General features: G+C 30.1%; 2 protein-coding genes across 10 annotated transcripts; both read left to right on the top strand.

Moving 5' to 3' along the window:
• Nucleotides 1-10419: 10419 nt before the first annotated feature.
• LOC133783997 (uncharacterized) lies at nt 10420-14014 on the top strand. The gene is made up of 3 exons (XM_062223560.1): nt 10420-11205; nt 12249-12335; nt 12454-14014. Exons 1-3 carry the CDS (start codon nt 10894-10896, stop codon nt 13648-13650), a joined length of 1596 nt encoding a protein of 531 aa, XP_062079544.1. The 5' UTR covers nt 10420-10893; the 3' UTR covers nt 13651-14014.
• A 7137-nt stretch (nt 14015-21151) lies between these two features.
• LOC133783938 (uncharacterized) lies at nt 21152-25589 on the top strand. 9 transcript variants are annotated; one of them, XR_009871050.1, is made up of 10 exons: nt 21152-21388; nt 21488-21700; nt 21789-21980; nt 22077-22279; nt 22392-22470; nt 22956-23094; nt 23185-23271; nt 23373-23449; nt 23543-23617; nt 25203-25589. XR_009871050.1 is itself a non-coding variant. In XM_062223526.1 (10 exons), the coding sequence occupies exons 1-8, from the start codon at nt 21284-21286 to the stop codon at nt 23447-23449; spliced, it is 1095 nt and encodes a 364-aa protein (XP_062079510.1). In that variant the 5' UTR covers nt 21152-21283; the 3' UTR covers nt 23569-23617; nt 25203-25589. The 9 variants fall into 9 exon arrangements, 6 of the variants coding, with proteins under 6 accessions (XP_062079510.1, XP_062079527.1, XP_062079536.1 ...); XR_009871056.1 differs by having other exon boundaries at nt 23373-23453; nt 23569-23617; XR_009871059.1 differs by having other exon boundaries at nt 23373-23453.
• Nucleotides 25590-26596: the final 1007 nt, after the last annotated feature.

Genomic DNA, 26596 nt, shown 5'->3' with positions numbered 1-26596 from the left:
GACGGTAGATCTGATCTGGACTGTCCATTTCTATTATATTTATCAGTTTAATATATCATAAATAGGGGATTGGAGTAAAATCAGCAAATAACGTGTAGTCCATTAAACCCATAAATTTCAAAATCATACTCTCTAATTTGGCGCGTCGATCCACCGCGCTACCTCAATCAACATCTAATTAAAACATTTTCACAATTTATATATATATATATATTTTTTATTTTAAATAGGAGTTTGGTGCAATATCGTTCTTAATGTCCATATTTTTAATTTGAAAAATTATAGTAAATAGTAAAAAATAATAGCATCAAGAAGCTAATGTCCTCATTTTTAAAATTGTAAATAAATCACATTTTTACATTGTTAATTACCTAAATTGTTATTTTCTATAATTTATTTATTTATTTAGGAACATATGACTTTAATATAGTCGTATATGTATATTAGTTATGTTTAATTAGTTTTTATTTTAAAGTTATATTGATTTTTTAAGTTTTTTATTGATTGTTGGTATATTATTTTGTAACTAATGTATATGTTTTTTGTGGTATGGTATATCAATTTTTTTTATGATATTTAGTTTTGTTGACGCCGTTTTTCGTCAACTTAAATATGAATAGCACTAAACACAGAATGAATAAAATAAATCAGAACAACTGGGATTTTACGTGGTTCAGCAGTTAAAATTTGTCTAGTCCACGAGTCAATATTATTGAGTGGTGAAATTCTCTTAAAGTTTTTACAAAACAAATTTGTAGAGTATTCTCAGTACCAAATTGTGTGTATCCACAAATGAAATTTTCCAATCTATTTATAGACTGGTTAACAAAATATCTTCCCTTTTATTTCGGGAAGTTACAATTCAAATTTAATATATATATAATTAAATATATTAATAATATAATATCCTATGATAATCGGGATTTATTATCATATTACAACAAATTCTCAAGGAATATGGATTTTCTAACAGCAACCGCGTTCAAACTGGATTACCGACCTCGAACATACAATTTACACACTTTCGAGATCGACCAACATCACGAGCTCGTCACTCTGGTTAGCCTCATCCTTAGCGATTGATTTCATCAAACATAACCATCGGAGATCAACCTCTTCAAGCTTGCAATGAAGGTTCGAATTTCACTTAGACTTCGGAGAAGATTCATCCTTTCGAGCTTCATACCTAAGCTCGAACCTTCTTAACTAGTGTTCGGTCGCCAAATGGAACAACTCATGGAACATATTAATTTATACAAATGCTAATCCCTTACTTGCCATTTTCGAGCTTACACTTTACGAGCCTACATTTCGAGACAAAAATTTCTATTATCGAAATTTGGGTGTAACAAGTTTCTATCTTATTATACATAATGGTAGTATATAATTTTATACCATGGTATATACATTTTAATAGTAGTATATAATTTTAGGGAGCAACTACAATGCATCCACTTTTTTGACAACACTGGTGCATCATTTTTTTATTTTCGGCACCTGGATATATATAATCCCAATTTTTTTTATATGACGGTGTACATTGTAGCTCTCTAGAATATCCTACAAATTTTCAAGAAATTCTGAATAAATTATGGTACTAAAAACAAGGTTCAAACAACTTGTTGTACACGTGTAAAAGTCAACTATTTGAACCTTATTTTCGGCACTATAAATTATTATGAATTTCTTGAAAATTTGTAGGGTGTCTTAAATTAATACAATATACACTGTCATACAAAAAAAAATTATCGAGATGTAGAAAACACAAACTGGCTGCACTGGTGTTGTAAAAAAAAAGTTAATGCGTTGTAGTCGCTCCCTATTATTTTATTAGCATAGTATATATATTTTATAGTAATAATTTTGTAAGTTTTGTTGGTATATTTTAGAAAGAGTAATGATATGTGCACCCAAAATATGCACCCAAATATTACACACAGTGACGTGTCACTGCTTTTAAAATAGTGGGTCCCAATTTTAATAAATGTGATTGGCTAAACTAAACTGTCACAACACTGTGTGTAAGATTGGTGTGCATATTTTGGATGCACATATCATTACTCATATTAGAAAACCTTAACATATACACTATTTAGAGCAGCTATCTAATGTTGGGGCAAAATATATGGGTCAAACTGATTATTTTTTTTTTTTAAATTAAGCACTATTATATTGATAAATTTTTTTTGCCATTAATATCTCAAATATAGAAAATAGGGTGCCGGGGCAGGAAACGCGCGACAAATAGTGTGAAATGGAGCAGCCACCACCACCACCCAATAAAAGGCACTCATTTTGCGTAAAACTGCCCTACGTAGCACATGCATGTGTTGCCGTACATTTCTCGAAACTTGTTCTTTTCTTTATGTTTGGAATCAAATTTACATTATTATTTAAATATTCCATTTTCTTCTACATAAATTACTTTACTATTTCACAACTTAAACACACATTTTCAAGGCACTGTTTTTTTTAATATGAAAAAATATCATTTAGAGTATGTTTGGCAGAAATGATGGAAAATAGGATGGATGTCACGATGGAGATGATAATTACTCTCATTTATATTGTTTGGTATTAAGGATGAAGCTAGAAAAATAGAAAATAAATTAATTATTAAAATTAACATTTTACATAAATATTTATTATTTTTTTAAAATATATATATATGACATTTTATACATTAATTTTTGTCTTTTTTTAATCCATATATTTTTAGAAGGATTGAATTTTTAAGCTTTGGAGGGAAAAGGTTTCCCTCGATCTCTCGTCTTATTTCCTCTCTCCCTCTTGCCAAACAAAAAAATTAAACATTTCCTCCCACTACTCTTCCTTCACCCCTCTCTATCCACTCATCTCTCTTCCCTGCCAAACATAGTGTTAATGTATTATACTATGCAAACAAGGCGTAATTAGTTATAAATGAGCTTCACAAAAGAAAGAAAAAATAATATATGTTAAGTTATCTATTAATTAGAACAAACGATTTGTGATATATAGATTTATAACTAAGTAATTTTAACATCACGATTCTCTCAACCAAAAGAGAAAAAAGATAAGGTAATTTTCGATTCGACCCCCAATTATTGCTTATTTTTTTCTTAAAAACATGTGTATCATTTAATCCATATAAAAATATTTTATACTAAGCTAAAATTTTAATCTCGAACTGATTTGGTCTTTTTTAATTGTTTTTTTTTTTTGACATTGGAAGAAGTGGTTCAATTTTGGGACCTCTTTTCATGAGAACAATTGTGGTACCATTAGATTATGCATGTAATTATTTTTTCTTTAATTGATTGTTAATCTAATAAAGTTGTTTGCTCATATGATTATGCATTCGATTTTGATCAAATTTTTTTTTTTAACTAAAATCACAAATAATTCATCAAACTAACAACTCAAAACAAAAATACAGTCGTTCTGTCTAATAAATGTGTTGTTATATTCAATTTTTTGTTTATCAAAACCAGGTTTAGGGGCCTATTTGAACAATTTTACAAACATACAGGGTCCAAAAAATAATTTGTCAAAACATAGGGTCCAAACTGATAACGAGGCAAAACACATGGTCTAAAAAGGTACAAACCTTTTTTTTAATTGCAGGGTAAATATTTATTTGGTATTTTGTATTTTATTAAAATGCAGACTTGATACTTTATATTTTCAGTAATGCTCATTTGATGCCCTGTAATTTAAAATCATACATATTTTGTACATTGAACCCAAATTTGATCGATAAAATTTTGTCAATATGACCAAATTGTCATCAATTATATAAATTTTAAATTCAAATTTAATTACTTAATTACACATAACTAATAATAGTTTAGTCATATTGAATAAATTTTATCGATTAAATTATGGTCCAAAGTACTAAATATGTATGATTTTAAATTATAAGATACTAAATAAACATGAAAACTTAGGGTATATATTTTGACAAAACACATCTACCCTAAAAAAAAAATTCAATAATCTTAGCTAACTGACATTGTTCAATTCATATTGATTGACCCAATTAGAATTCAACAAATGGACTATTATAGAGAGTAGTACATTATGAATAGAATATGTACATGTCACATGTGTTTTTTAATTATTTTCCATATATGATGATTGACTTGACCTAGCTTTTTGTACTAGAAGGTGTCACATATATGATATTTAATGAAATAATTACTATATAAATAAGATTAAAATTAAGTATCCCAATCCTTTTAGTAACACTTTCAAATTAGGTCAATCTCATGGCTCTAGTGCTTGGTTTCTTGTTAGAAAATTATTCTTTAGTAACACTTAGTGCATGCATTAATTATATATAATTAAATTTAAAAAAATATTTGACTTGTGTTAAATTTGTTTTCGTAATTTAACACATCATAATGTACATATTTTGTATATGTCCCTAATATTTTTTTTCAACATCTACATAGGATAGTGACTCACCAAAACACTATAGATATATATATATATATATTAAATATCAAACAAATACTTGTTACTTTATTTATTTATTTTATTAGAAAAATATGTCTATTGCTACATATTTGTTTATGACTTCTAGCAACTACATATTTTGTTTTGTAGTTACTTTTTTGAAGAGAGGTTAGTGCATTTTTTAGTGACATTTAACACTACTAGTGGTTAATAGAAGACAAAACAGTGATATTAAGACTAAACTAGTTATTTTGTATTCAATGGTTTATTTTATTTTACTTATTTTGTAACTAAATAGTTGATGAGAATTGATGTGCCTCCTAATAGTACTACAAAACAAAGAATGGTCCACTACCTACACAAATTTGGTTATATATGAAGGCAATATATTATTAGGAGTATCTTTTAATTAAATACATTTTTTAGTAGGAAAGGAAACCAAGGCTTAAATTTAAACTATATATATAAAAATTAAGGACAATTTTTCTATAGGAGGGCTTTCAGTGTTTCTCGACCGTAAACAGTTTTCGGCGCGATTTTTTTTATGACTGTGTATATTGTAGCTATTTAGAGCATCCTGCAAATTTTCAGAAAATTCCAAATAGTTTACAGTACCGAAAACTAGGTTCAAACATGTTGTTTTCCACGCGCATCAAAAAATTAGTCACACGTGCAACAACATGTTTGAACCTAGTTTTCGGTATTGTACACTATTTGGAATTTTCTGAAAATCTGCAGAATGCTCTAAATAGCTACAATATACACGGTCATAAAAAAAATCGCACCAAAAATTATTCACAGATTGAGAACACTGAGAACTCTACCGATAGTCCTATAAAAGAATTCCCCTAAAAATTAATATATATTTATATTTTTAAGAGAAAAATATTACCTACCAAAATAGACATTTGTATGATTGATGATGGGACACTATAGTTTTGTACACTAAATAAATATAATGAATTTAGGCTGGCTGTGGACCCCAACACACATAATTATATATTATATATCTTAATCTTCCTTGACTTAGTTTTGCACATTTATTTACAAATTTAATTTATGGTTACCCCAAAAGTCCTGCTTTTCTTTTTCCATTTTATTTAGAATATTGTTACTAGACATAGTACAACTTAATGCAGAATATTATTATTGGTGTAATTTAAAAAAAAGAAAATCTATTAATTAATTAGCAAACTTCAACTATTGAAAGAGTATACAAACATCTATATATCTTAATCTACCAATAAGATGTAACTCATCTCAAAGTCTAAAGCATCTCGAAACCTAATTTTATCACTGTGTTAGGCTATTAGAATTCTTTTACAGGAAACGGTGATAATGACCAATGTGTCAAAGGAAACAAAACACCATACTTTCTACGATAGACAATTATCAATATCATCGCACAAAGTGAACTATAATCACCCACATAAGAAGTATTATTCACTAAACTAAATACAGAAAATAAAAACTACTCAAACCACACAAAACTAGATGCTACTTTTGGCATCAAACTACTTTTGATAATATCAAAATAATTTGAGAATCAATTTTATTTTTATTTTTGACAAAATTCGAGAAAAATATTTATTTGAGATTTTTCCTATAGAATTGAGAATTTTTATTTATATAGTCTTAAAAAAATTCTTATATAAATGCTTAATTTAGTAATTGCTCACATACATTAGTTACAAATTGAAAACAAATTTCCCTCGTAAATATGATAATGTTCTTATTAAGATTCAAAAAGGCAACTTTAAACCCAAATAGAAAATGAACCATTTTGTTGGATGCCCTTCTCACTATTTATTGCAACTAAGTATTGTCCAATCGGGCCCATTGGGCTTGATTATATTACACCCAAACTAAGTTTATTGGGCTTTATTATATTAGTTTGGGCAATTGTGTGCAAGATAATCAGCCATATAATTAGAGATAACTTGAAAAGTACCAATTTTTAAGATTAATCTTGATAGGAATATTAGTATCTTATAGAGTTCACGAATAAGTTGAGTTCATTTAAAAATTCACAAACGAGCTCTAATATGATCCGATTTATAAGTATTATAGGTAAAAAAATACAGATCGAAACAAATAATTCTTTCTACGCCCCACTAAAAAAAATATTCTTGTAACTAAAATTAGCCTACTAAATACACTTAGTTTAATATTACTCATTTTTATAATTATATTTCTCATAATACCACTTAAAAAAATATACTGAGTATTTATAAGTATTATAGGTAAAAAAATACAGATTGAAACAAATAATTCTCGCTACGCCCCACTAAAAGAAATATTATTGTAACTAAAATTAGCCCACTAAATACACTTAGTTTAATATTACTCATTTTTATAATTACATTTCTCATCTTACCACTTAAAAAAGTATACTGAGTATTTAAGGAAGAAAAAAGTATATCAGAAATAGCAACTAAAATTGTGGATATAAAAATAAAAAGATTCAAAATATAAGTATAAATGTGAGATGATGACTTAAGATATTTTTAGATATTATAACTATCACAAATAATAGTCTATAATCAACTTACCAACCATGATCAACTAACTCAACTTAGCCACGTATTATAACTTACCAATTCTGGTCAACTAACTCAACTTAGCCACGTATTATACACGGCAAAATTTACTTAATTTTCTCCAAATTCTATAAATTTCCAAATGTCTTTTCATAAAATTTATTGGTTAAGCATTTCTAATCTAATACGTAAAAGTTTATTCTAAAAAATAAAGCTATTATATATTTTTTTTTTAATAAAAAAAAGGTTTATGTCTTTTAAGTCTGTATTTTGGTTTATTTTTTGTTTGGATCTATATTTTGATAAATTATTTTTTGGATCTTATATTTTTTAAAATAGTTCAAATAGACCATTAAATTTGATTTTGATCAAAGTTTTTTGAACTAAAATCACAAATAATTCATCAAACTAACAACTTAGAACAAAAATACAATCATTCTGCCTAAAAAATGTGTTGTTATATTCAATTTTTTGTTCATTAAAATCAGATTTAAGGGTCTATTTGAACTATATTACAAAATACAGGATGCAAAAAATAATTTGTCAAAACACAAAGTCCAAACAAATAATAAAACAAAACACATATAAAAATATATAAACCCTTAAAAAAATCACTATCATATTATTCAACTCTATACGTTTCCAATTTTTTTTTTTTTAAAGTAACTACAATCACCATCATATTATAAGTTTACTAGATACAAACAAGTTTGTTTAGTTTTATTTATAGAGTTTATTAATTATTTTTACTAAATTTATATTAATGTCATATAAATTTTGAAATAAATATCATATTTTAATTAAATAATTTTTTTATTTTTTGTTTAAGTTTATGTTTATTCTAGTTTTGAATTTGGAAGTGACAATAAGAGATTATATATTATATGTTTAATGTAATATTAAATATTATACGAGGATTTTAAATTTAAATTTCTTGCTATTTAAAAAAAAAAAACAATTTGTTGCTAATTCACAGTAGATGATATCATATGTTTAATATGATATTATTCTACTAAGTGAGTTTAAGTTTAATTAAATTTTATTTAAGTTATAAAATGTATAATTTTATTATTTTTAAATAATTATCATTGTAAAATATCTCAAAAATATCAAATTTTAATTTATTTAATTATTTATTATTTTAAAATAATTATCATTGTAAAATATCTGAAAAATATCTTATTTTAATTTGTTTAATTATTTATTATTTTTAAATAATTATCATAGTAAAATATCTTCAAAATATCATATTTAATTTTTTTAATTATTTATTTTATTTTATTTTATTTAAGTTTAAGTGTTTACAAATCACCGTTAAATATAATAATATTCTGTTAAATATAATAATATTACATTACAAAATAAATAAAAAACAGTTAAAATCAATAATTTCTATTTTATTTACACACTTATTATATAGAAGAGATAACATAATTACTTTAATATACTATTTTTAATAAATAAAATACATAATTATTATCTAAAATTAAACTATCTAGATGCTATAAATAATTTGACTAAACTTAATTTAAGTATAAACGTGACTTAAAACTTAGAATTGACAATAAAGACAGGCGAGGGCAGAACTGGACAAATAAAATTTATATGGGAGGGAGTGAAATATCACTCTTCATTGGAATTATTTTTTAATTATATATTATATAAACTTAAGAATAAAGTCGCTTTTAATTTTTAACATTTACAATTTGTGGAATAAATATCTACGAAGTTGTATTTGTTATACTTAAATGTCTAAGTAAAAATTCCGGCTGCAAAAATAAAAAATTAAAAGGAAATATGTCAATGAAACACAATCAACAAGCGACTAAAATATAACCAATTTTTTTACTCAAGTATACAACATATATAATTAAATAAGGACTATTTGTAGTAGAAGTACCCAAATTATTATATTTGTAGTACTTAAGTACTCAAGTTATTTTTTTGTTGGTGAAAGTACCTTCTGCCCATATTTTGTTGCAGCCGTTAGTTCAAACCGCTAAGTGTGTTTGTGACATATTGGTGAAAGTAACAAATTAAGTAAATATGTGTGGTGAAAGTACCTAATTTAATAGATATGTGCAACAAAAGTAAACAGAGTATAAGCTAATTTGACATCACGTGGTGGACTAAGTAGCAAAATAAACAACTACAGAAAAATATGGATGGAGGGTACTTTCACCGACAAAAAAATAACTTGGGTACTTAATTGCTACAAATGTAATAATTTGGGTATTTTCACCGCAAATATCCCTTAAATAAATAGTGAGTTATGCCACAAATTTCTCTTTTTAACACATGTTAAGGGGTAAACATTCGATCAAATCCAACATTTTTGTACTAATCAAATCACTTATAAACTAAACAACTCCATTCATTTAGGTTCATACTATAAAGAGTTATCAACTTTGTAAGTTTAATCAAACTAAAAGCTTTAAGTAATATTGAAAATGAGAGAGAATAGATGCGTACTTTTTAGTGTTTTCTTCTCTAATTAGGTGTGAAAGTGTATAGGGAAAAACTAATAGTTAGTCAATAATAATGTATTAAAAGAAATATAAATGTTTTTTTAATATATTTAATGAAATATAAATAATTAAATATTTTTAATACACATTATATGTAATTGAATTGGATCAATTTTTAATTGGATTTTTATATTATTCTCTGCCATTTGTTCTAATCCAATTAATATATAATTATTCAAATCCAATCCAACTGTAATTGGATATCCAATTTTTTGTAATTGGATTAGATTGAATTGTTTCGGTGTAATTGTATTAGTTTTGATGTTGCCCACCCATTAACTTTTTTTTAAAAGTAATTAGTGAAAATGACTTATTTTTTGGAGTCATTTTGTATTTTGACTTAGTTTTGAAATTTTTTTGCAAAATAATCTGACCAATTGTCTAAAAATTTCAACGAGGTGTCGAAGGTCATTTTATAAAAAAATTAAGCCAAAATACAAAATGTGTTTAAAAAAGGGTTTATACCTTTTTAGACCATGTGTTTTGTCCCATTACCTGTTTGGACCCTGTGTTTTGATAAATTACTTTTTGGACCATATGTTTTGTAAAATGGTTAAAATAGAACCCTAAACTCAATTTTGGTTAATGTTTTCTCAACTAAAATCACAAATAATTTACCAAACTAACAATTCAAAACAAAAATAAAATCATTCTGCTTAAAAACTGTGTTGTTATATTCAATTTTTTCTTCATCAAAATTTAGTTTAGGATTCTATTTTAACTATTTTACAAAATATAGAATCCAAAAAATAATTTGTCAAAACACAAAGTCCAAACAAATAATGACACAAAATATAATTTTGTCAAAACCAACTATTTTTTTTATTACAATATATTGTTATGTAGTTTTAACCACAGGGACTTGTGTTAGGAAGATGGGACATGAGTATACCATGTTGTAGAATCCGAGACGATACAGTAACAAAACCCTAATTTAATTTTTTGTTTTATTATCATTCTTATTTTTTGCTAAGGTTTTGTTTTATTATTTTCAATTGAGTTTAATATTCTCTTCTTTTCACTCAAGCCACTCATATCTCTGTTCTCGCCTCTTTTCTGTTACTCTCTCGCAATTTTATTTTCATGTCAACAAAAAAAAAACGAAAATAAAAAATTGATCAATGGGTCAATGGGTCAAAAAATAAGTAGAGCTTTTTGAAGATTTTGGTATTTAGAAAATTCCACTGTTGGATTATGTTACTTTTAGATTATTATTTATCGTTCTTTGTACCCATTCTCCAATTTTTTTTCATGGTTTTGTTTGTGATACCGGTTTTTTTATTTTGTGGGCATATGGAAAATGGGAATTTTTTTGGGTTTTCTTGATTAGGAAGTTAGGAACCCTAGTTTTTCTTTCAATATTTTTGGGATTTTTATATGGAAAAATGGAGCGATGTGCTGTGGTATTTGACATAAGCTCCGATGAGGAAGAATTTAGTTTTACAGAGCCGAAAGGCGATGATTATGATTGGCTAGCGAAGTTTTTCGAGACCGGAGATAAGGGATCGGACAATGATTCCGATGACGTTGTGGTGGTGAGTGAGACCAAGCCTAAATCGAGGTCAAAGTCTTCTAAACCTACGGTCAGAGATGCGGATGATGATTGTGTGATTTTGGATAGTGACCCAGACAAGCCTATCGTCGATGATGCTGGGAGTGACTCGGACGAGTTGTCTATAGTTGGCGAGAAGGGTCCGGTACGATTCTGTAAACTTAATTTTCAGGAAGAAATTTTTGTTGGGTTTTCTTCTATTTTTAATTTTTTTTTATAATTGTTTTTGGGTAATTATTTATTCCATAAATGGATAACATTGCTTAGATATGGTTATTTGAACTTGTTATTTTGGGTTAGAGAATGGTTTATTGTACTTGTTAATTTGGGTTAGAGAATGTGTATTGAACTTGTTATTTGTTAGAGAATTGTGGTGTGAAAGGAAAACGATAATTAGGACCTGCATTTGTTTTGGGTTACTTTGAATGAAAATTGAATAATTCTACTTTGGGCCATTAGATGAGGTAGTGAAAGAGGGAATGGCCGATGTTTTGTTAGTGAAGGATGCCAAGCCATGGATTCTTTTACAGTCTAGGTTGTTATATAATATGCACCAATTTTGATGAACTATCATTTGAAAAGTTAGATGTCCTATGGTATAGAAGATAACTGGTTTATGCTTTTGTCTAACCTCACGACAGATGTTGCAGGATTTGAAATTTGTGTTTAGTGGCAAAAGATCTGGTCTGTGGCCACTGGCCAGTAATCACAGCTGCTTGGTGTGAAAAATCTCACTTTTTCATGATCAGGTCCAGGGTTGGATATTGAACCCAAACTAATGTTAAGAATTTAAGATCTAGAGCAAGTTATGGGTGGCAGTTATAACCTGAATTGGAGTGCGTAAAGATGTTGTATCAAAGAGGGATACACTGTTTGTACACCTGTATCGAAAGCTTTTTCATCAGAAACCTTAGAAAATGTATCTACCTTTTCCATTTTATTTCTCAGACAACAGGTTACCTGGTTATTTGTGATGTTATTAATAACGTACTTAGTAGTATATCGGGGTTTAGAAGATAGTCAAACTGTCAGCTCTTTGTGGAACTATGTTTTTTATGAATGGTTTCACCATTATTTTTCTTATATTCATGGCAATTTCTTTATAGTTTGACTGGAACGAACGTTCATATGTGTCCTTTGTTTAAAGGCTAGCTTCGAATTTTTATTAGGGTTTTGTTTTGTCTGCAGATTGCTTGCCGAGACTTCCCACATTCTCGACATGTTTGTATTAGCTTTCCTTTTAATACTACCCCCCACGAGAAGTACTGTAACCTGGTAAGATGGCTTCGACAAGCTATGGCTTTCAGGTTTTCTAGAATATAATAATCTGATACTGAGCTGTCGTGGAGTTATCTTTCTACTGCTCTTAATTTTGTCCTTTCAACATATGCAGTGCCATTGTTATGTCTGTGACTTACCTGCACCCTGTGTGCATTGGGCAACTAGCAACTCAATTATTGGCCATTGTCATGCCACTGACAAAGAGGGTATATGGAGAAATCAGAGGGAAAGCTTTAAATCGGGGAAAATTTCTTCATCACCACCTTTAAAAATTTCTGACAGTCCACTATCTGTGTGTGTGCCTCCAAAAAACCAAGTTCCACCACTCAATATTATTCAATTGTCACCTTGCTCAAGACCACAGGATTTTGTCTCCAGGCCTTCGCCTGTCCAAGCTTGTTCCTCAGCTAATTATTCTCTCCCTACTATTATAAGCCGTAGTAGGAGCCAACCATCAGGATTGCTTTCATCCAAGAACAGATATCAACCACGCATAGTATCAGGAGGACCGGTGCTTGGTGCTAGGCATACTCTCCGGAAGGGCCCTTTGAACTCTACTCATGCATTGTTTCCAAAATATATTGGGGTCCCCTTTCCAAGGAATCCTTCCTTGTACTCTTCATCAAACAACAGGAATCACATTGGTGCCGCTCAATATCCTAGGTTTCCCACTTCAGCACCAGGATTGACAGACTTAAACCACCCGAGCATGTGGAATGAGTTTGACTCCATTTCGTGTCAAAGCTCCTTTGATCAGAACTTACTTCGTGCAGCATTAAATACTCCACCCTCCGAACCCCAAAGTTATAGTCAACATCTTCCTCCATCAAATAATGATAGCCAGAATATTTATCAGCACGGGAATCAATTTCAGATTAATGACCCAAGTATCCTTAATCTTGGAGATGAAACTCCAAAATTCACTCAAAATATCTGTGAAGAAGACATTGAAATCATAGGTGCAAAAGATGGTAGTTCTGTAGATAGTATCTCCACAACAAAATGGGTGAATGATGCCAGCCAAAGCAACCAACAACCTCCAGTCGAAAATACTCAACATCAGATTTCGGAAACCTTTTTCGCACCATCTGTTAAGGACTCTAATTCTCAGTTTAGCATCAGAAACACTGATCTTAGCTCAGACTTCAGGTTTGATGACTTGTTTTTTGAAGACCGAAGTGGTCCAGTGGTTGCAGATGGTTCTATGACACCTCCATTGGATGTCATCTCTCCCGAGTCTGCTCCAATTGATCCAGGTATGCTTTTCTTTGATTTTGAAACCTCGTGGAACGGTCTTACCCACTTATAGGGGACTCGACCCTGCGGCCGACCCTTTACTCTTTGGATGCTTCTTGAACAGATATGGAAGCCTGAAAATGGAGTCTTGCATTGCATTGTGCTCCTTTGTAAATAAAAATCCATGCTTTGTTAACTTTGCTTTTAGGCTGAAAAATAAGCATCCCCATTGAAAGCTGGAGGAGAGCCTAGTGGTGTCTTATCAGTATACGAGTAATTTTATTTAGTAGTCAGTACTGCTCAAAGTCGAAAAGTGGGGTTATTTTTAAGGATTAGAGGTGGTGATTTTAACCCCTTGATCCTTTTCTTCTCGTTAATCCCAAATGTGAGATAATTATCATTATTATTATTATTAATCTTGCTTAGTTCTATCTCCATGCTGGTTCTAATATCTCAAGCTTTTTTTTACTTGGTGATTGTTTTGATATGATGGAAGCTTATAGAACTATAGTAGTCTCTTCAATTTTCACTTCAACCAATTTTTTTTTTTTTAAAAAAAAAATCAAAATACTTTCGATTTAAATTACAAAATATTATTTTTAGTTTTATTTTAATATTTAGTAGTTTTAGTTGGGTTGTGTGGGAGAACTGCCCAAATCAATGAACAACCCCAACAAGGAAAGATCACAGCTAATTAAAACAATTTATGATGAAGAAAAAAAAAACTCAAATGTAAAGAGATATTTTTTTATTGTTGGGATAAAATGTGTTTATTTGAAAAATCACTTAAGAATCAAATAATTAAAAAATAAGTCCCGAAATAATATAAATTTTACTCAATTAAAAATTTATCAAATAAAATTTTATTTTATAATAAAAAAATTGTTTGCTTTTCTAAAATATATATTTTGAATTGTATTATAAAATCTTTATAATTTAACTTTAGTATTCTTATGTTTATTTTTTAGAAAATTTTCCAAAATAATAATATTCTCTATCTATTTTTCATTGATTTTTGAAGTTACATGCATCTTCATCTTCTCTAATTTGCTCGACTGCGTCACCTCTGCGATCCAATCTTTTCAGCAATGGCGAGTCATTATTGTCCAAGTTAAATTTATGTAAGATTTCACATTTTAAGACCTTGGACTCACAACTCATTGAGTCCATCATCACTAATGCTATATCATGTGGTTTATCTTCTAATCAATTAAAGATGTATATTTTCTTTATACGAATAAAGATTCTATATTTTAACGGGAATGACGAATTAAGCAGGACTGTAATAATTTTATGTTCTTAATCCTGTTTTGATGGAAATTGGTTTAAATTTTTATTTATTTTAAAAAAATATTTTATTTTATATAAATTGATAATATTTTTTTATATTAAATTAGTAGCATTTTTATATATTTTAAATTTATTTTGTAAATAAATGAATTTTGTGGGGATTAAGCCACACCCCTAATGGAAAATATGAAGAAATGGGGGCAAATATGGAAATTAAAATGGTTAACAAAGACAAGGACATATTTTGTAAATAAATGAATTTTGTGGGGATTAAGCCACACCCCTAATGGAAAATATGAGGAAATGGGGGCAAATATGGAAATTAAAATAGTTAACAAAGACAAGGACATGAACGAAAGAACAATTACCACACCCCTAATGGAAAATATGAGGAAATGGGGATTAAGCCACTCGTGTGCTATCATGTTTTTTACTCACCTCTTCCATCCTTACAAAGGAGCTTATTATTTTTTATAATTATGTTTATTGGTGCATATGATGTGTAGAATGAGTAAGAAAATGAAAATGCAGTTTAGTATTTATATATTTTTGGTAAAAAAAAAAGCATATATTTTAATTTTGAATATTTATGTTATTTTATGTTAATGTTGACTCATTTTTTTGGACAATTAGTAGTTTAACGAAGAAAGAACTTCAGTGCATAAACATTGAGAGAATATTAAAGTGTAATAAATAAAAGTATGATTTTTAGTGGTTCGGCTACTTACGACCTACATCTACTTAGTAGTATTAATTATATTTCTTTTACTCAAGATCAAATGTAATTGAGAGGAATAAATTTTTTGAGGTAGAGAAGGGTTGATTACAAAGAGTGAATACTCTTGAATACAAATTAATCCAACTCTTTATGATTTCAGGTCCTAGTATATATAGTAGAAAATGGTAGGCGAACGTGATGGATAGTATTGCATATTTTCCCCTATGAGGATGGGGCCTTGTAGGGACCCGCTCCTAATGGGGCAGGGATTCCCAGTCTAAATGAAGAATGGGGCAAGGACGGGAATGGTACTTCCCGTCCCAATGGAGATCTGTACAATATATATATATATTAAGAGTGTTTCATAAAAAAAATATCTTTATTTATGTGCTTTTGTAGAATATTAGTAACATTTTTGTATATTTTAAATTGTATTTGAGATAATAATTAGTATTGTGGATCATAAATTATGTGTAGCATTTTAATTTTTATGTAATTTGCTTTTTTGTATATTTAAAATTTTAATATAAACTTTATTTATAAATAAATGGGTCATTGTGGGGATTCCTCGTCCCGTCCCTAACAAGAAATAAGCGAGGACGGGAACGGGAATAAATATTAAAATTCTCAATGGGGATCGGGATGGAGGGGGCACTCTCTGCCAATTTTCTGCCCCATGTGCATCTACTTATGGGACAACACAATCCGTGATATAGCTGTAGTGGACAAAATCTGTATACTTGATAAATAATAGTCCAACAAGCAGTCAGTAAGCCCAATAAGCTATCTAACTAGCCAATAAGGCCCAAGCTCATGTAAAATAGGCTCGCATATACAAAGTACCATCCAAATACCCAAAACCATACCCGGACCCGAATTCGGATACACTCAGTCAGCCAGGGACCTTGAAACAGTCAAGGCTCCCATCACGTTCGCCAAGAATCTCGGAACGAAACCACTTGGAGCGAGTCAAACGAATCAGAAAGACGGAGGAGGACGGAACGAAAAGGAGGACAATAAATAAGACCATCAGAGATTGAGAAAAGGCATCAGATAATCACTGGACTTTCTTTACTCTCTAATTGAAAAAAGGCTACTCTATTTCTGAGCGATCCAATCAAACAAGACTAGTTAGTCAGTCTAGTTGGACTTGATCTAGTTGCTCGGCCCCTCCGTCATCGCCACCGTCACTCTGACCATTTTACGACTCTTCCATCCATCATTATTTCGATTATTTATATCGTAATTTTATTGCTTTCTATTATCTCTCATTACAACCCGACTGACTTGAGCGTCGGAGTCCCTTTGGCTGACACCCCACCGGTGCTCCCAATTGAACTATAACGCCCTGGTTACCCCAGAACAATTATGGTGAACAGTGAACCGGAAATTTGACTCACTACCCGAGTCCTTTGGTTAAAAAAAACGTGATCTAGGTACCATTAACAGGTTAAGGTGAAAAAAACCAATAAAAAGGAAATGGTACATTTCAGTAAGTAAATAAACTGCTCATGAGCCTTTTAAAATGTTTACAAGTAGTTCGTAATACAAAAGAGTTGCCATAGTTCCAAATTTACAATCCCCGCCGGCCTAAGCGGCAAAAATAGGGTAAACCCCTAGTCCCTCTGAGAACTCCTTGACCGTGGCAGTCAAGCGGCCCTGTATGTACATTACATCGCCCAAGCTCTCCACTCAAGGCTGGCCAAGCTTTTCCTTTCCTTTACCTGCACCACATAGCACCCATGAGCCAAGGCCCAGCAAGAAAACATAATAAAACATGATATAATATCAACAACGATCATAATAACCATTCAGGACTATCAGTCCCACAAATATGTGACAATAGCCAAAAGTCACAGTAATGAACATCGCTCCCTCTAGCCATGTGACGATAGGGTCACCAGGGCTTAACTGATAGGTGATTCTTTCATAAGCTTGTTCAGGACAGGTGCATGGTGATTGGTCACCAACATAACCTTCCTCACGACTCTAGAGTCGAAACTATGGACAACGTCCCTTAGCCACGTGACAAACGGTCACCGGGGTCATTTACCTTGGCTATAATCATCTGGTCGTAGACCAGGCAAGCGCTTGTAAGTTTCTTCGACCCTAGGGTCGGTCTGGCATTAATGCTATAGAGCCATTCAATGCATGATTCTCGACTTTAGAGTCGGTCCCTGACTAGTCAGTGTCTCAAGCAGGTAATCAGCGTTCAATAGCATTTAAGATGCAATCCATGTCCACATATATCAATCAGCATGCCTCAAATATCAAACCAAACATGCCATATATCTATACAGGGTGCAACTGCATTCTTACACTGTTTTCTTACCTCTGGTTCGAGTGAGAATATTATATGAACGACCCCTGAGAACGATCAACCTTTAAAATCCTTGACGGTCACCTGGTCATAACCAAATTATAGAATTTATCAATAAAAATGATAACCGAGGGTTCCCAAACCAAATCCCAGCCCCCGAGACATCAAATACTACCCAACCGGGTACTAGGTCCAACCCCGAGGCCTATGGTTTGAATCCCCAAGCTAAAAACCACTTTTTAGCAAAATTAGCCTTAAGGGTCGCGGCCCCCCTCTGCTGCACCGCGGCGCGCCTCCAAACAGAGAGGCTCCCTGCTTGCCAAACGCCAAGGGCCGCGGCGCACCCCTGCTGCGCCGCGGCGCCCAGCCCAGATCAGCTAGTCGGCCACACACGAACCAGAATTTAACCCTACGTTTTCCCCTTCAAACCAGTCCCTCGAATCATCTTAAAACCTCTTCCAAACATATAATTGAACCCCCAAACAACACCCTTAGCTTACTCACATCAAACCCCAATCAAACTAACACTAAAACCCCCTTTGATTCACACTTTCCACATCAAAACCCATGACTGAAAAGCTAAAACGAAAACAGAGCATAGCTTAAGTTCAGTGATCAAAACTTACCTCAAAACCTGTTTTGAACTCCCACACAAGCAGAACCAAGTCTACTACCTCAGCCTTGAAGTTCCTTAGCTTGATATCCCACCTAGAACTCAAAACTCTCAAAGAAGGCAATGGAGAAGATGAAGCTAGGAGAGGGTACGGGAATGAAGGAGGCAAACCCCTGTTTTTACTCTGTTTTTTCCACAGCCTTCCAATCCACTTATGTCACATATATCCTCCCAAAAAGACCAAAATACCCCTTGTGTCAACTTAAGCCTCTAAAGCCACCCCAAGGGCAAAATTGGTACTTATCGCTTAACCCGTTAATTATAATTAACACTTCCCAATTCCCGCTAATCTCAATATCCTCAAACATCAATAATTCATACCCCGTTACCCTAAAATCCCCGGTAGCGCTATAACCATTAATATCACCCCGAGACTCACCCCGAGCCCCGAGCTCAAACCTGTTATGACCAAACCGATAAATCACGTTTAAAGATCGTCTCATGTCGAAATACTCGAACCAATCCACATTATAATGCGGTCTTACAATATATCATTATCGCACATACAAATATACAATTATACCCTCAGCGGGTCAAATTACCATAATACCCCTGTAAACGAATGTGGACTCACATGCATGTATTTAACATCATATCATAATATAATTCTCATAAACATGCATAAACACATTTAATGGCATAATTAAACAGTTATGACCCTCCCGGCCTACTAAACCAGCCATTAACCATAATAGGGAATCCGAGGCATTACATGAACTCTCGTCTCTTTTCTCTTTGTTCTTACAGGTTGCTGGTGCCCATCTAATCAATTGTAGGAAATTACCTCTGCAATAGCTACATCCATAAATGTGTGGGAATGTCTCTAATATTGTACCAACTATGCCTCCAAAACACGCTATGTACTAGGTGGCTTGGATTGCTGAGAATGTCAAGTTAGTGCGGTTTAGCGACTTTGATGTCATTTAAGTGGCTCCACAACGGTTTAGCGATAAAAATCCCACAAATGATCCCTCGTCATTAAATTAAAAATGGGTATAATATTGTATACATAAATTTATAATTTTATTCAACTTTTTTTATTCTCATGAATTTATTTTTAATATATTTTAGGTATATTTTTAGTATAATCCAGGTATACATTGGATATATTTTTAGTTTACATTAGATTTATTTTGGATTATTTTTTATTCTTCTTTTAGTTTAATTTAGGTTTTTTTTATTTGTATATTGAATATAATTGGAGTACATATATATATATATATTTTTTTGTCTTTTGGTATTTTTTTTTTTTTTTGTAATTATTTAGTTTATTTTGTATATGTTTAGCTTTTTTTTAAGTATATTTTGAACACATTCTAGTATGTTTTAGTTTGATCTCTAATTAAATGACTAAATCTAAAAAAAATTAAAGCACCCTAAAAAAATTATTTAAAAAAAAGAGTATATATCTTTTATATAAAAAGTGTGTAGATAACGGAAATTCTTGGTTTTAATGGTTTTTTATTTTTTTAATGTTAACTTTGCGGAATATTATTATATTTAACAGAATATTCATTTATTAAACGGTAGTCTGTAAACACTTAAACTTAAATAAAATAAAATAAATAATTAAAAAAATTAAAAAAAAATATTTTTGAGATATTTTACAATGATAATTACTTAAAAATAATAAATACATTAAATACATTAAAATAAGATATTTTTTAGATATTTTACAATGATAATTATTTTAAAATAATAAATAATTAAAGAAATTAACATATGATATATTTGAGATATTTTACAATAATAATTATTTAAAAATAATAAAATCACACGTTTTATAATTTAAATAAAATTTAATTAAACTTAAATTTACTTATTAGAATAATATCATATTAAACATATAATATAATCTAATGTGAATTAGTAACAAATTATTTAAAAAATAAAACACTAGCAAGAAACTTAAATTTAAAATCAACGTATAATATATAATATTACGTTAAATATATAATATATAATCTATTGTTGTCACTCCCAAATTAAAAAACGATAACAAACATAAACTTAAACAAAAATAAATAAATTATTTAATTAAAATAGATATTTATTTCAAAATTTATATAACATTAATATAAATTTAATAAAAATAATTAATAAATTCTATAAATAAAATTAAGCAAATGTGCATATTGCACGTCGTTTGTATCTAGTTTTTAGAAAAATCTCTAAAATTAAACCCATAATATTAAAATTAAAAAGATTATCTTGATGAAAATTATTTATTGATTTCGTTTTATTTTTGGGTCTATACTTTTTTTTGGAGGTTGTGTTTTGTTCCATTACCTGTTTGGACACTGTGTTTTGACAAATTATTTTTTGGATCCTATATTTTGTAAAATAATTAAAATAGAACCCTAAACCCGATTTTGGTCAATGTTTTCTCAACTAAAATCACAAATAATTTACCAAACTAACAATTCAGAACAAAAATTAAATCATTCAGCTTAATTAATAAGAAAAGGTAAATTTTGGGATTTTACTAAAATTAATTAATTAAGTATGGATGGAGGTTTTAGTATTAAAAAAAATAAAAAGTCTTTGAATATTGGTGTACTATGATATAAACCTCAGCGAGTGTTGCTTTCTCAAAGAAGAGTTGTAGAGTTCGAATAGCGGTGTCTACAGTCTACTCCTCCACAGTTGCTTCTGCGAAAATCAGCCTGAAATTCGTAAGGTGGCGGTATTGTATTGTGCTCGTAATGGCGCTATTGATGGAACCTGGTTCAGAACCCCTTACCGAAACCGAGAAAGCCGACCTGGATGCTATCGCCGCTCTTAAGGAGTCATCTTCCATTGAGCTCAAGGTCTTGTCTTTTTCTTATTTTCTCTTTTTCTGGGACTAAACCAGATATGGGTTTTCTTTATTTCTTTTTTCTGCATACTGACAAGTATTGGATTCACAGGAAAAGGGTAACCAGTTTGTGAAAATGGGCAAAAAGCATTATTCAGAGGCTATAGACTGTTACACAAGAGCTATTAATCAGAAGGCTTTAGGTGATTCCGAGACCTCAATTCTTCTTTCCAATAGAGCCCATGTCAATATTTTGCTTGGTAATTACAGACGTGCTCTTAGTGATGCTGAGGACGCAATTAAGCTCTCTCCCACTAATGTCAAGGTACTCTTTTGTTTTCTTGGCTTGCTGTATATTTGACTTTTTGTGGTGTTAAACATGTTTGAAGCAATTTCAACAACTGTTAAATTAGGCATTGTATCGAGCTGCCAAAGCGTCTTTGTCATTGAATCTGTTATCTGAAGCCAAATCACATTGCGAGAATGGACTTAAACACGACCCGGATAACCAAGAACTGAAGAAACTTTTGAGGCAGATTGATTCTCTGAAGTTTGAACAAGAACAACGCCAGGCTCAAGTTTCCAAAGCTGTTGGAGAGGCTAAGGTCTCCTTTATTGACTCATTTGTTTAGTTTTGTCTGATGTGGGGTTATATTGAATTGTTATAAGACTCATGTCTTGTTCTTGGTTGAATCATGCAGGACCTTCTTTCTGCTATTGAATCTAGAGGTTATAAGATTGGGAAAGCAATGTTCAGAGAACTTATTGGACCAAGAAAGCCAGTTCTGGATAAGAATAAGATTGTTCATTGGCCTGTTCTTCTTCTTTATGCTGAGGTTATGTCCAGTGATTTTATTGAGGATTTCTGTGAGACAGACATGTTTGCGGTTCATCTCGATATGATATCCTTTTAATTTACAGAGCTTTAGGATTAATTTTTTATTTGTGAGTTTTGTTGATGCTATGTTTTGCTTCTCTATGTGTTTCTTTCTTTGGAATCCTTAGCTTTCAAACATGTTTTCAGAAAGTGCTCCACCTTTGCCGTGGGATGCAGAAAACAATTATACTCGTGAAGCTGTGGAATTATACTATGAGGTAAGATATTTTCATTTTTTCCATTTGGTTGAGGTTTGTGGTTTTTGAAAACATACATCAGTGTCCTTTTTGATCTGGTCATTCTGGCATTCTTTAGAAGTGATCTTCACCATTCAGTGGAAAAATTTCATGGCCTGTAGGTTCTTATTGGACTTTTTTCCTATCTTATTGGTTGTTTTGCCTAATTCATAAATACATGGTTGTTGTCTTACTGTTCAAGTGGGAATATGTAAAAGTCGAACATTCTAAAATTTCTAGGCAAAAGGAAGATTAAAAAAAAAAAAAGACTGCACGAGAATTCGTATGAAACGCCTAGGCATTAAAAGTTAATGTGGTTTTATTTAAGGAGATACCTTCCAAAGTTTAAGTGTTATTCTCTGGACTTCACATAGGAAATCATTTCAACCTTTAACTCGATATCCTTGTAATGTAAGTTTGCATCCCGTTCGAGCTTTCTTTTGAACTCCTATGGCTTGCTTCAACAGGCTGCTCCAGGAGCTTGTCTACCAAAGAAAAAAATTCTTCAGTATCTCCTTGAGGGCACTCCAGCTTCTCATGTAGAAGAAGACATTGGTGATGATGACAAGGACGCTGCTCGGGATTCAAATCACGGCACCTCTTCAGGTAGACAGTATTTCATTCCCTTTCTTTGTCCACTTGTGTACAGTGGTTCTCTAGTGCACCATCTAATATAGAAAGTTATCTTTTGATTAGGCTCCTCCAAATGGATTAAAGTAGATGAAAAGAGAACGCTTCACAACGTACTGAAAGAGCCCAACTTCATCATTCAAGGAATCCCAGGTGTGTCCACATGTTCTCATTTTACATCAAGGTGTTTTTGTTGCCTACTTTAAGGAATTTATGTTTCAATTTCCTGATGAATTTGCTGGTTGTTGATGCAGTCTTCTATGTTGTCTCTAAAAAATCAACCAACTTCTATAGAAAGTTCAAGGCTGGTTTATGGACACTTCCATCTTGAGTAGGTTGCATATTTTTTTACACTACATACATAGTTTGCTTTGGTTTACTATCAAAGATATAAGGAAATTATTGAGCCTGAGATGCTTGTCAGATATGTTGGTCTGTGCTTTTTTGTAGGCTTGTATCAAAATCTTCAAGACCCTGAAGTTGAGGAATATTTATCTAGGTGAACTTGTACTATTATTTAAACTCTACTATTTACAAAGTAAAGGTTTAGGTTTTAGTTGATGAGTAATGATATGTGCACTCAAAATATTAACCAAAACATTACACATAGTGACACGTCACTGTTTTTTAAAACAGTGGGTCCCAATTTTAATAAATATGATTAGCTAGGCTAAACTTCCACATCACTGTGTGTATTTTGGGTGCACATATTATTAATTGATTTGATTTATTGCTTTGTACGAGCAGTACAAGTACAACATTGTGGAATTTGCCCTCTAAACAAAAACTGTCCTGAGAGAATAGGAAAAGTACTATTGTATACAAGTCTGTCATAAACTAGGAAAACTATTAATTCATTGATTTTTAAAAGTTACTTTTATGATTACCTTAATTATAATGGAACTATAATAAAAAAAAAAGAAAAAACACATTGTTTAAGACATTCCTTTCCAAATGAATACAAATAAAAGAGAATGTTCTCCTGCATATTTTAAGACATTCTCTTCCAAATGAAATATATTTTTTTTAAATACCAAATATTTTATTGTGCAAATTTAAAATACAACTAAAGTAGGAGATATTCTTGAACACTCCTAGGGAGGTCTGTAGAGCATCTCAATCAACCTGCTTGCAACTTGTACCCTCAAATTTTTTTATTTTTTTACAAAAGTTACGAGAAATTTCCCAATAAAAAATTTTGTAACAAAATTATCATCGTTAATGGTTTATTGCAAGTTACCTATTTTAGATGTTAAATGTTACGTAAGCAAGTTAAGTGTTAACTAAGATACATATGACAACACTTTATAAGGTTTAATGTAAAATATAAATAATTATGTTTTAAAATAATAAATTTAACTAATAAAAAAATACAAAAAATAAATTTTAATCTTTTTCAATTTAATTTTTGTTTGATTTTAATTATGTATTATTATTTTAGTATATAAAATATTAGAAAAAATAATTAAAACACCAAAACAGCTTAAAATAAAATAAAATTAAGAACTTTTTTCAAATAAATTTAAATATTGAAGAGAATAAATTTAAAAAAAATTTCAAATAAATTTAAGTTTTGAAAAAAGTTTTTAAATTTATTTTTTGTATTTTAAGTTTTGTTTTAGTGTTTTAATTATTTGTTTCTATTATTTTAATGTTTTCAAATAATAACAATACATAATTAACATTAAACAAAACTTAAAATTGAAAAAAGTGTTTAAATTTATTTATTTTTTCTATTTTTTTATTAATTAAATTTATTATTTAAAAAAAATTATTTATTTTTAACATGTCGCCCTACAAATTGTTGTCATGTGTATCTTAGTTAACACTTAATTCGCTTACATGAAATTTAATACCTAAAATGAGTAACTTGCAACAAGTTATTAATAGAATGAAGTTTTGCCACCAAATTTTTTGATTGGGAGATTAATCGCAATTTTTGTAAAAGAATGGAGAATTTTGCTGCAAATAATATATATATATATAATTTTATAGTTTCATTTGTTTAGATTTGTCTGATGTGGTATTTTATTTATGTAATTGTTATGAGACTCATGTCTTGTTCTTTGTTGAATCATATGCAGCATCTTCTTTCTGCTATTGAATCTTAAGGTTATAAAATTGGGAAAGCAATGTTCAGAGAACTTATTGGACCAAAAAAGCCAGTTTTTGATAAGAATAAGATTGTTCACTGGCTTGTTCTTCTTCTTAATGCTGAGCTTATGTCCATTGATTTTATTGGGGATTTCTGAGACAAAAATGCTTACAGTTCATCACCACATGATATCCTTTTAGAGTGTGTGCGAAAGTAAATGTGTAATTATTAAGCGGTTTAATTATAAGATGTGTTTGGATGTTAAGTGATAATTACTTATGAATTTCTATTGTCATGTTTGACAAAACAGTTAGTAATTACATAAAAAAAAGAATATTATGTATAAATACTATTTAAAATTGATACTATTTAATAATTACACAGTTTAATTATACTCAATTATCGTAGGAATTATGAGAACTGGAGAGTAGAATTGGGATTTCTTAATTACTTCTACTTACATAATTACCATGTAATTATATAGCTAGACAAACACGTCAATTCGAGTAATTACTCCTAATTATACTTAATTTTAATTACATGACGACTTTCAACCGAACCCTTAATTTAGAGAGCTTTCAATTCATGGTTGAGTTTTGTTGATGATATGTATTGCTACTCAAGTTGTTTAATTTGATAATTTAACTCAACAGTTTCAATAAAAATATTATTACATAATAATATTGATAGATTCCAATCATAATATTTTAAATATATATAATAATAGATTAGAGATTCTTTATTCAATGGTTATATTTAGAATACTTTCTAGATCAAGTATAAATGTCAACTCAACATGAAATTAACAATAATAGATTAAAAGTAGAATGAAATGAACATAGAGATGTAATGTACTTATTTAGAATTAAATTATTATATTAAAACTCAAATTAGTTAATATTTTTTTAGAACATCACATGTTACAATCAGATATATATATGATATGATTCAATACAAAACATGTTATGTTGAATCCCAATTTCATAATAGAATTTTCAAGTCGTACAATGTCTACCAATAGAGATACTTACAACGACCAACAATATAAACCCACTATAATAAATACATATATAAATCTATTCACAAAGGATGGTGGGAGTTTTGAATCCCCAAGCCTAGGTGGGGTGATTGGCTAACAAGTTAATACTTGACGACAAGTATATTATTCAAAAGTCTTTTTTATTATTATTATTTTTTAATTATATTAAAATTTCATTCATTCCCATTCTCAATCTCATTCCCATTAATAAGTGAATATTGCATCTTTACTTATGGTGAATGAGAGAAAATAATTAGAAATGTGAGTGAGGGTGATGACTTTTGTTTCCTTTTTATTTTATTTTTTAAAAACAAAAATTAAAAGACAATTTTGTCCTTAGAAAA

This window comes from Humulus lupulus, chromosome 1 (assembly GCF_963169125.1).
Source record: "Humulus lupulus chromosome 1, drHumLupu1.1, whole genome shotgun sequence".
Lineage (NCBI taxonomy): Eukaryota > Viridiplantae > Streptophyta > Magnoliopsida > Rosales > Cannabaceae > Humulus > Humulus lupulus.
This window is presented reverse-complemented; position numbering and strand designations above follow the sequence as displayed.

Bases quoted from the DNA above. Each gene is read 5' to 3' on its own strand.
- LOC133783938 (XM_062223543.1), top strand. From the start codon at position 21,284: ATGGCGCTATTGATGGAACCTGGTTCAGAACCCCTTACCGAAACCGAG. The intron at 21,389-21,487 runs GTCTTGTCTTTT...TTGGATTCACAG, and splicing joins CATCTTCCATTGAGCTCAAG to GAAAAGGGTAACCAGTTTGT. The intron at 23,272-23,372 runs GTGTGTCCACAT...TTGTTGATGCAG, and splicing joins CATCATTCAAGGAATCCCAG to TCTTCTATGTTGTCTCTAAA.
- LOC133783997 (XM_062223560.1), top strand. From the start codon at position 10,894: ATGGAGCGATGTGCTGTGGTATTTGACATAAGCTCCGATGAGGAAGAA. The intron at 11,206-12,248 runs GTACGATTCTGT...TTTTGTCTGCAG, and splicing joins TAGTTGGCGAGAAGGGTCCG to ATTGCTTGCCGAGACTTCCC. The intron at 12,336-12,453 runs GTAAGATGGCTT...CAACATATGCAG, and splicing joins ACGAGAAGTACTGTAACCTG to TGCCATTGTTATGTCTGTGA.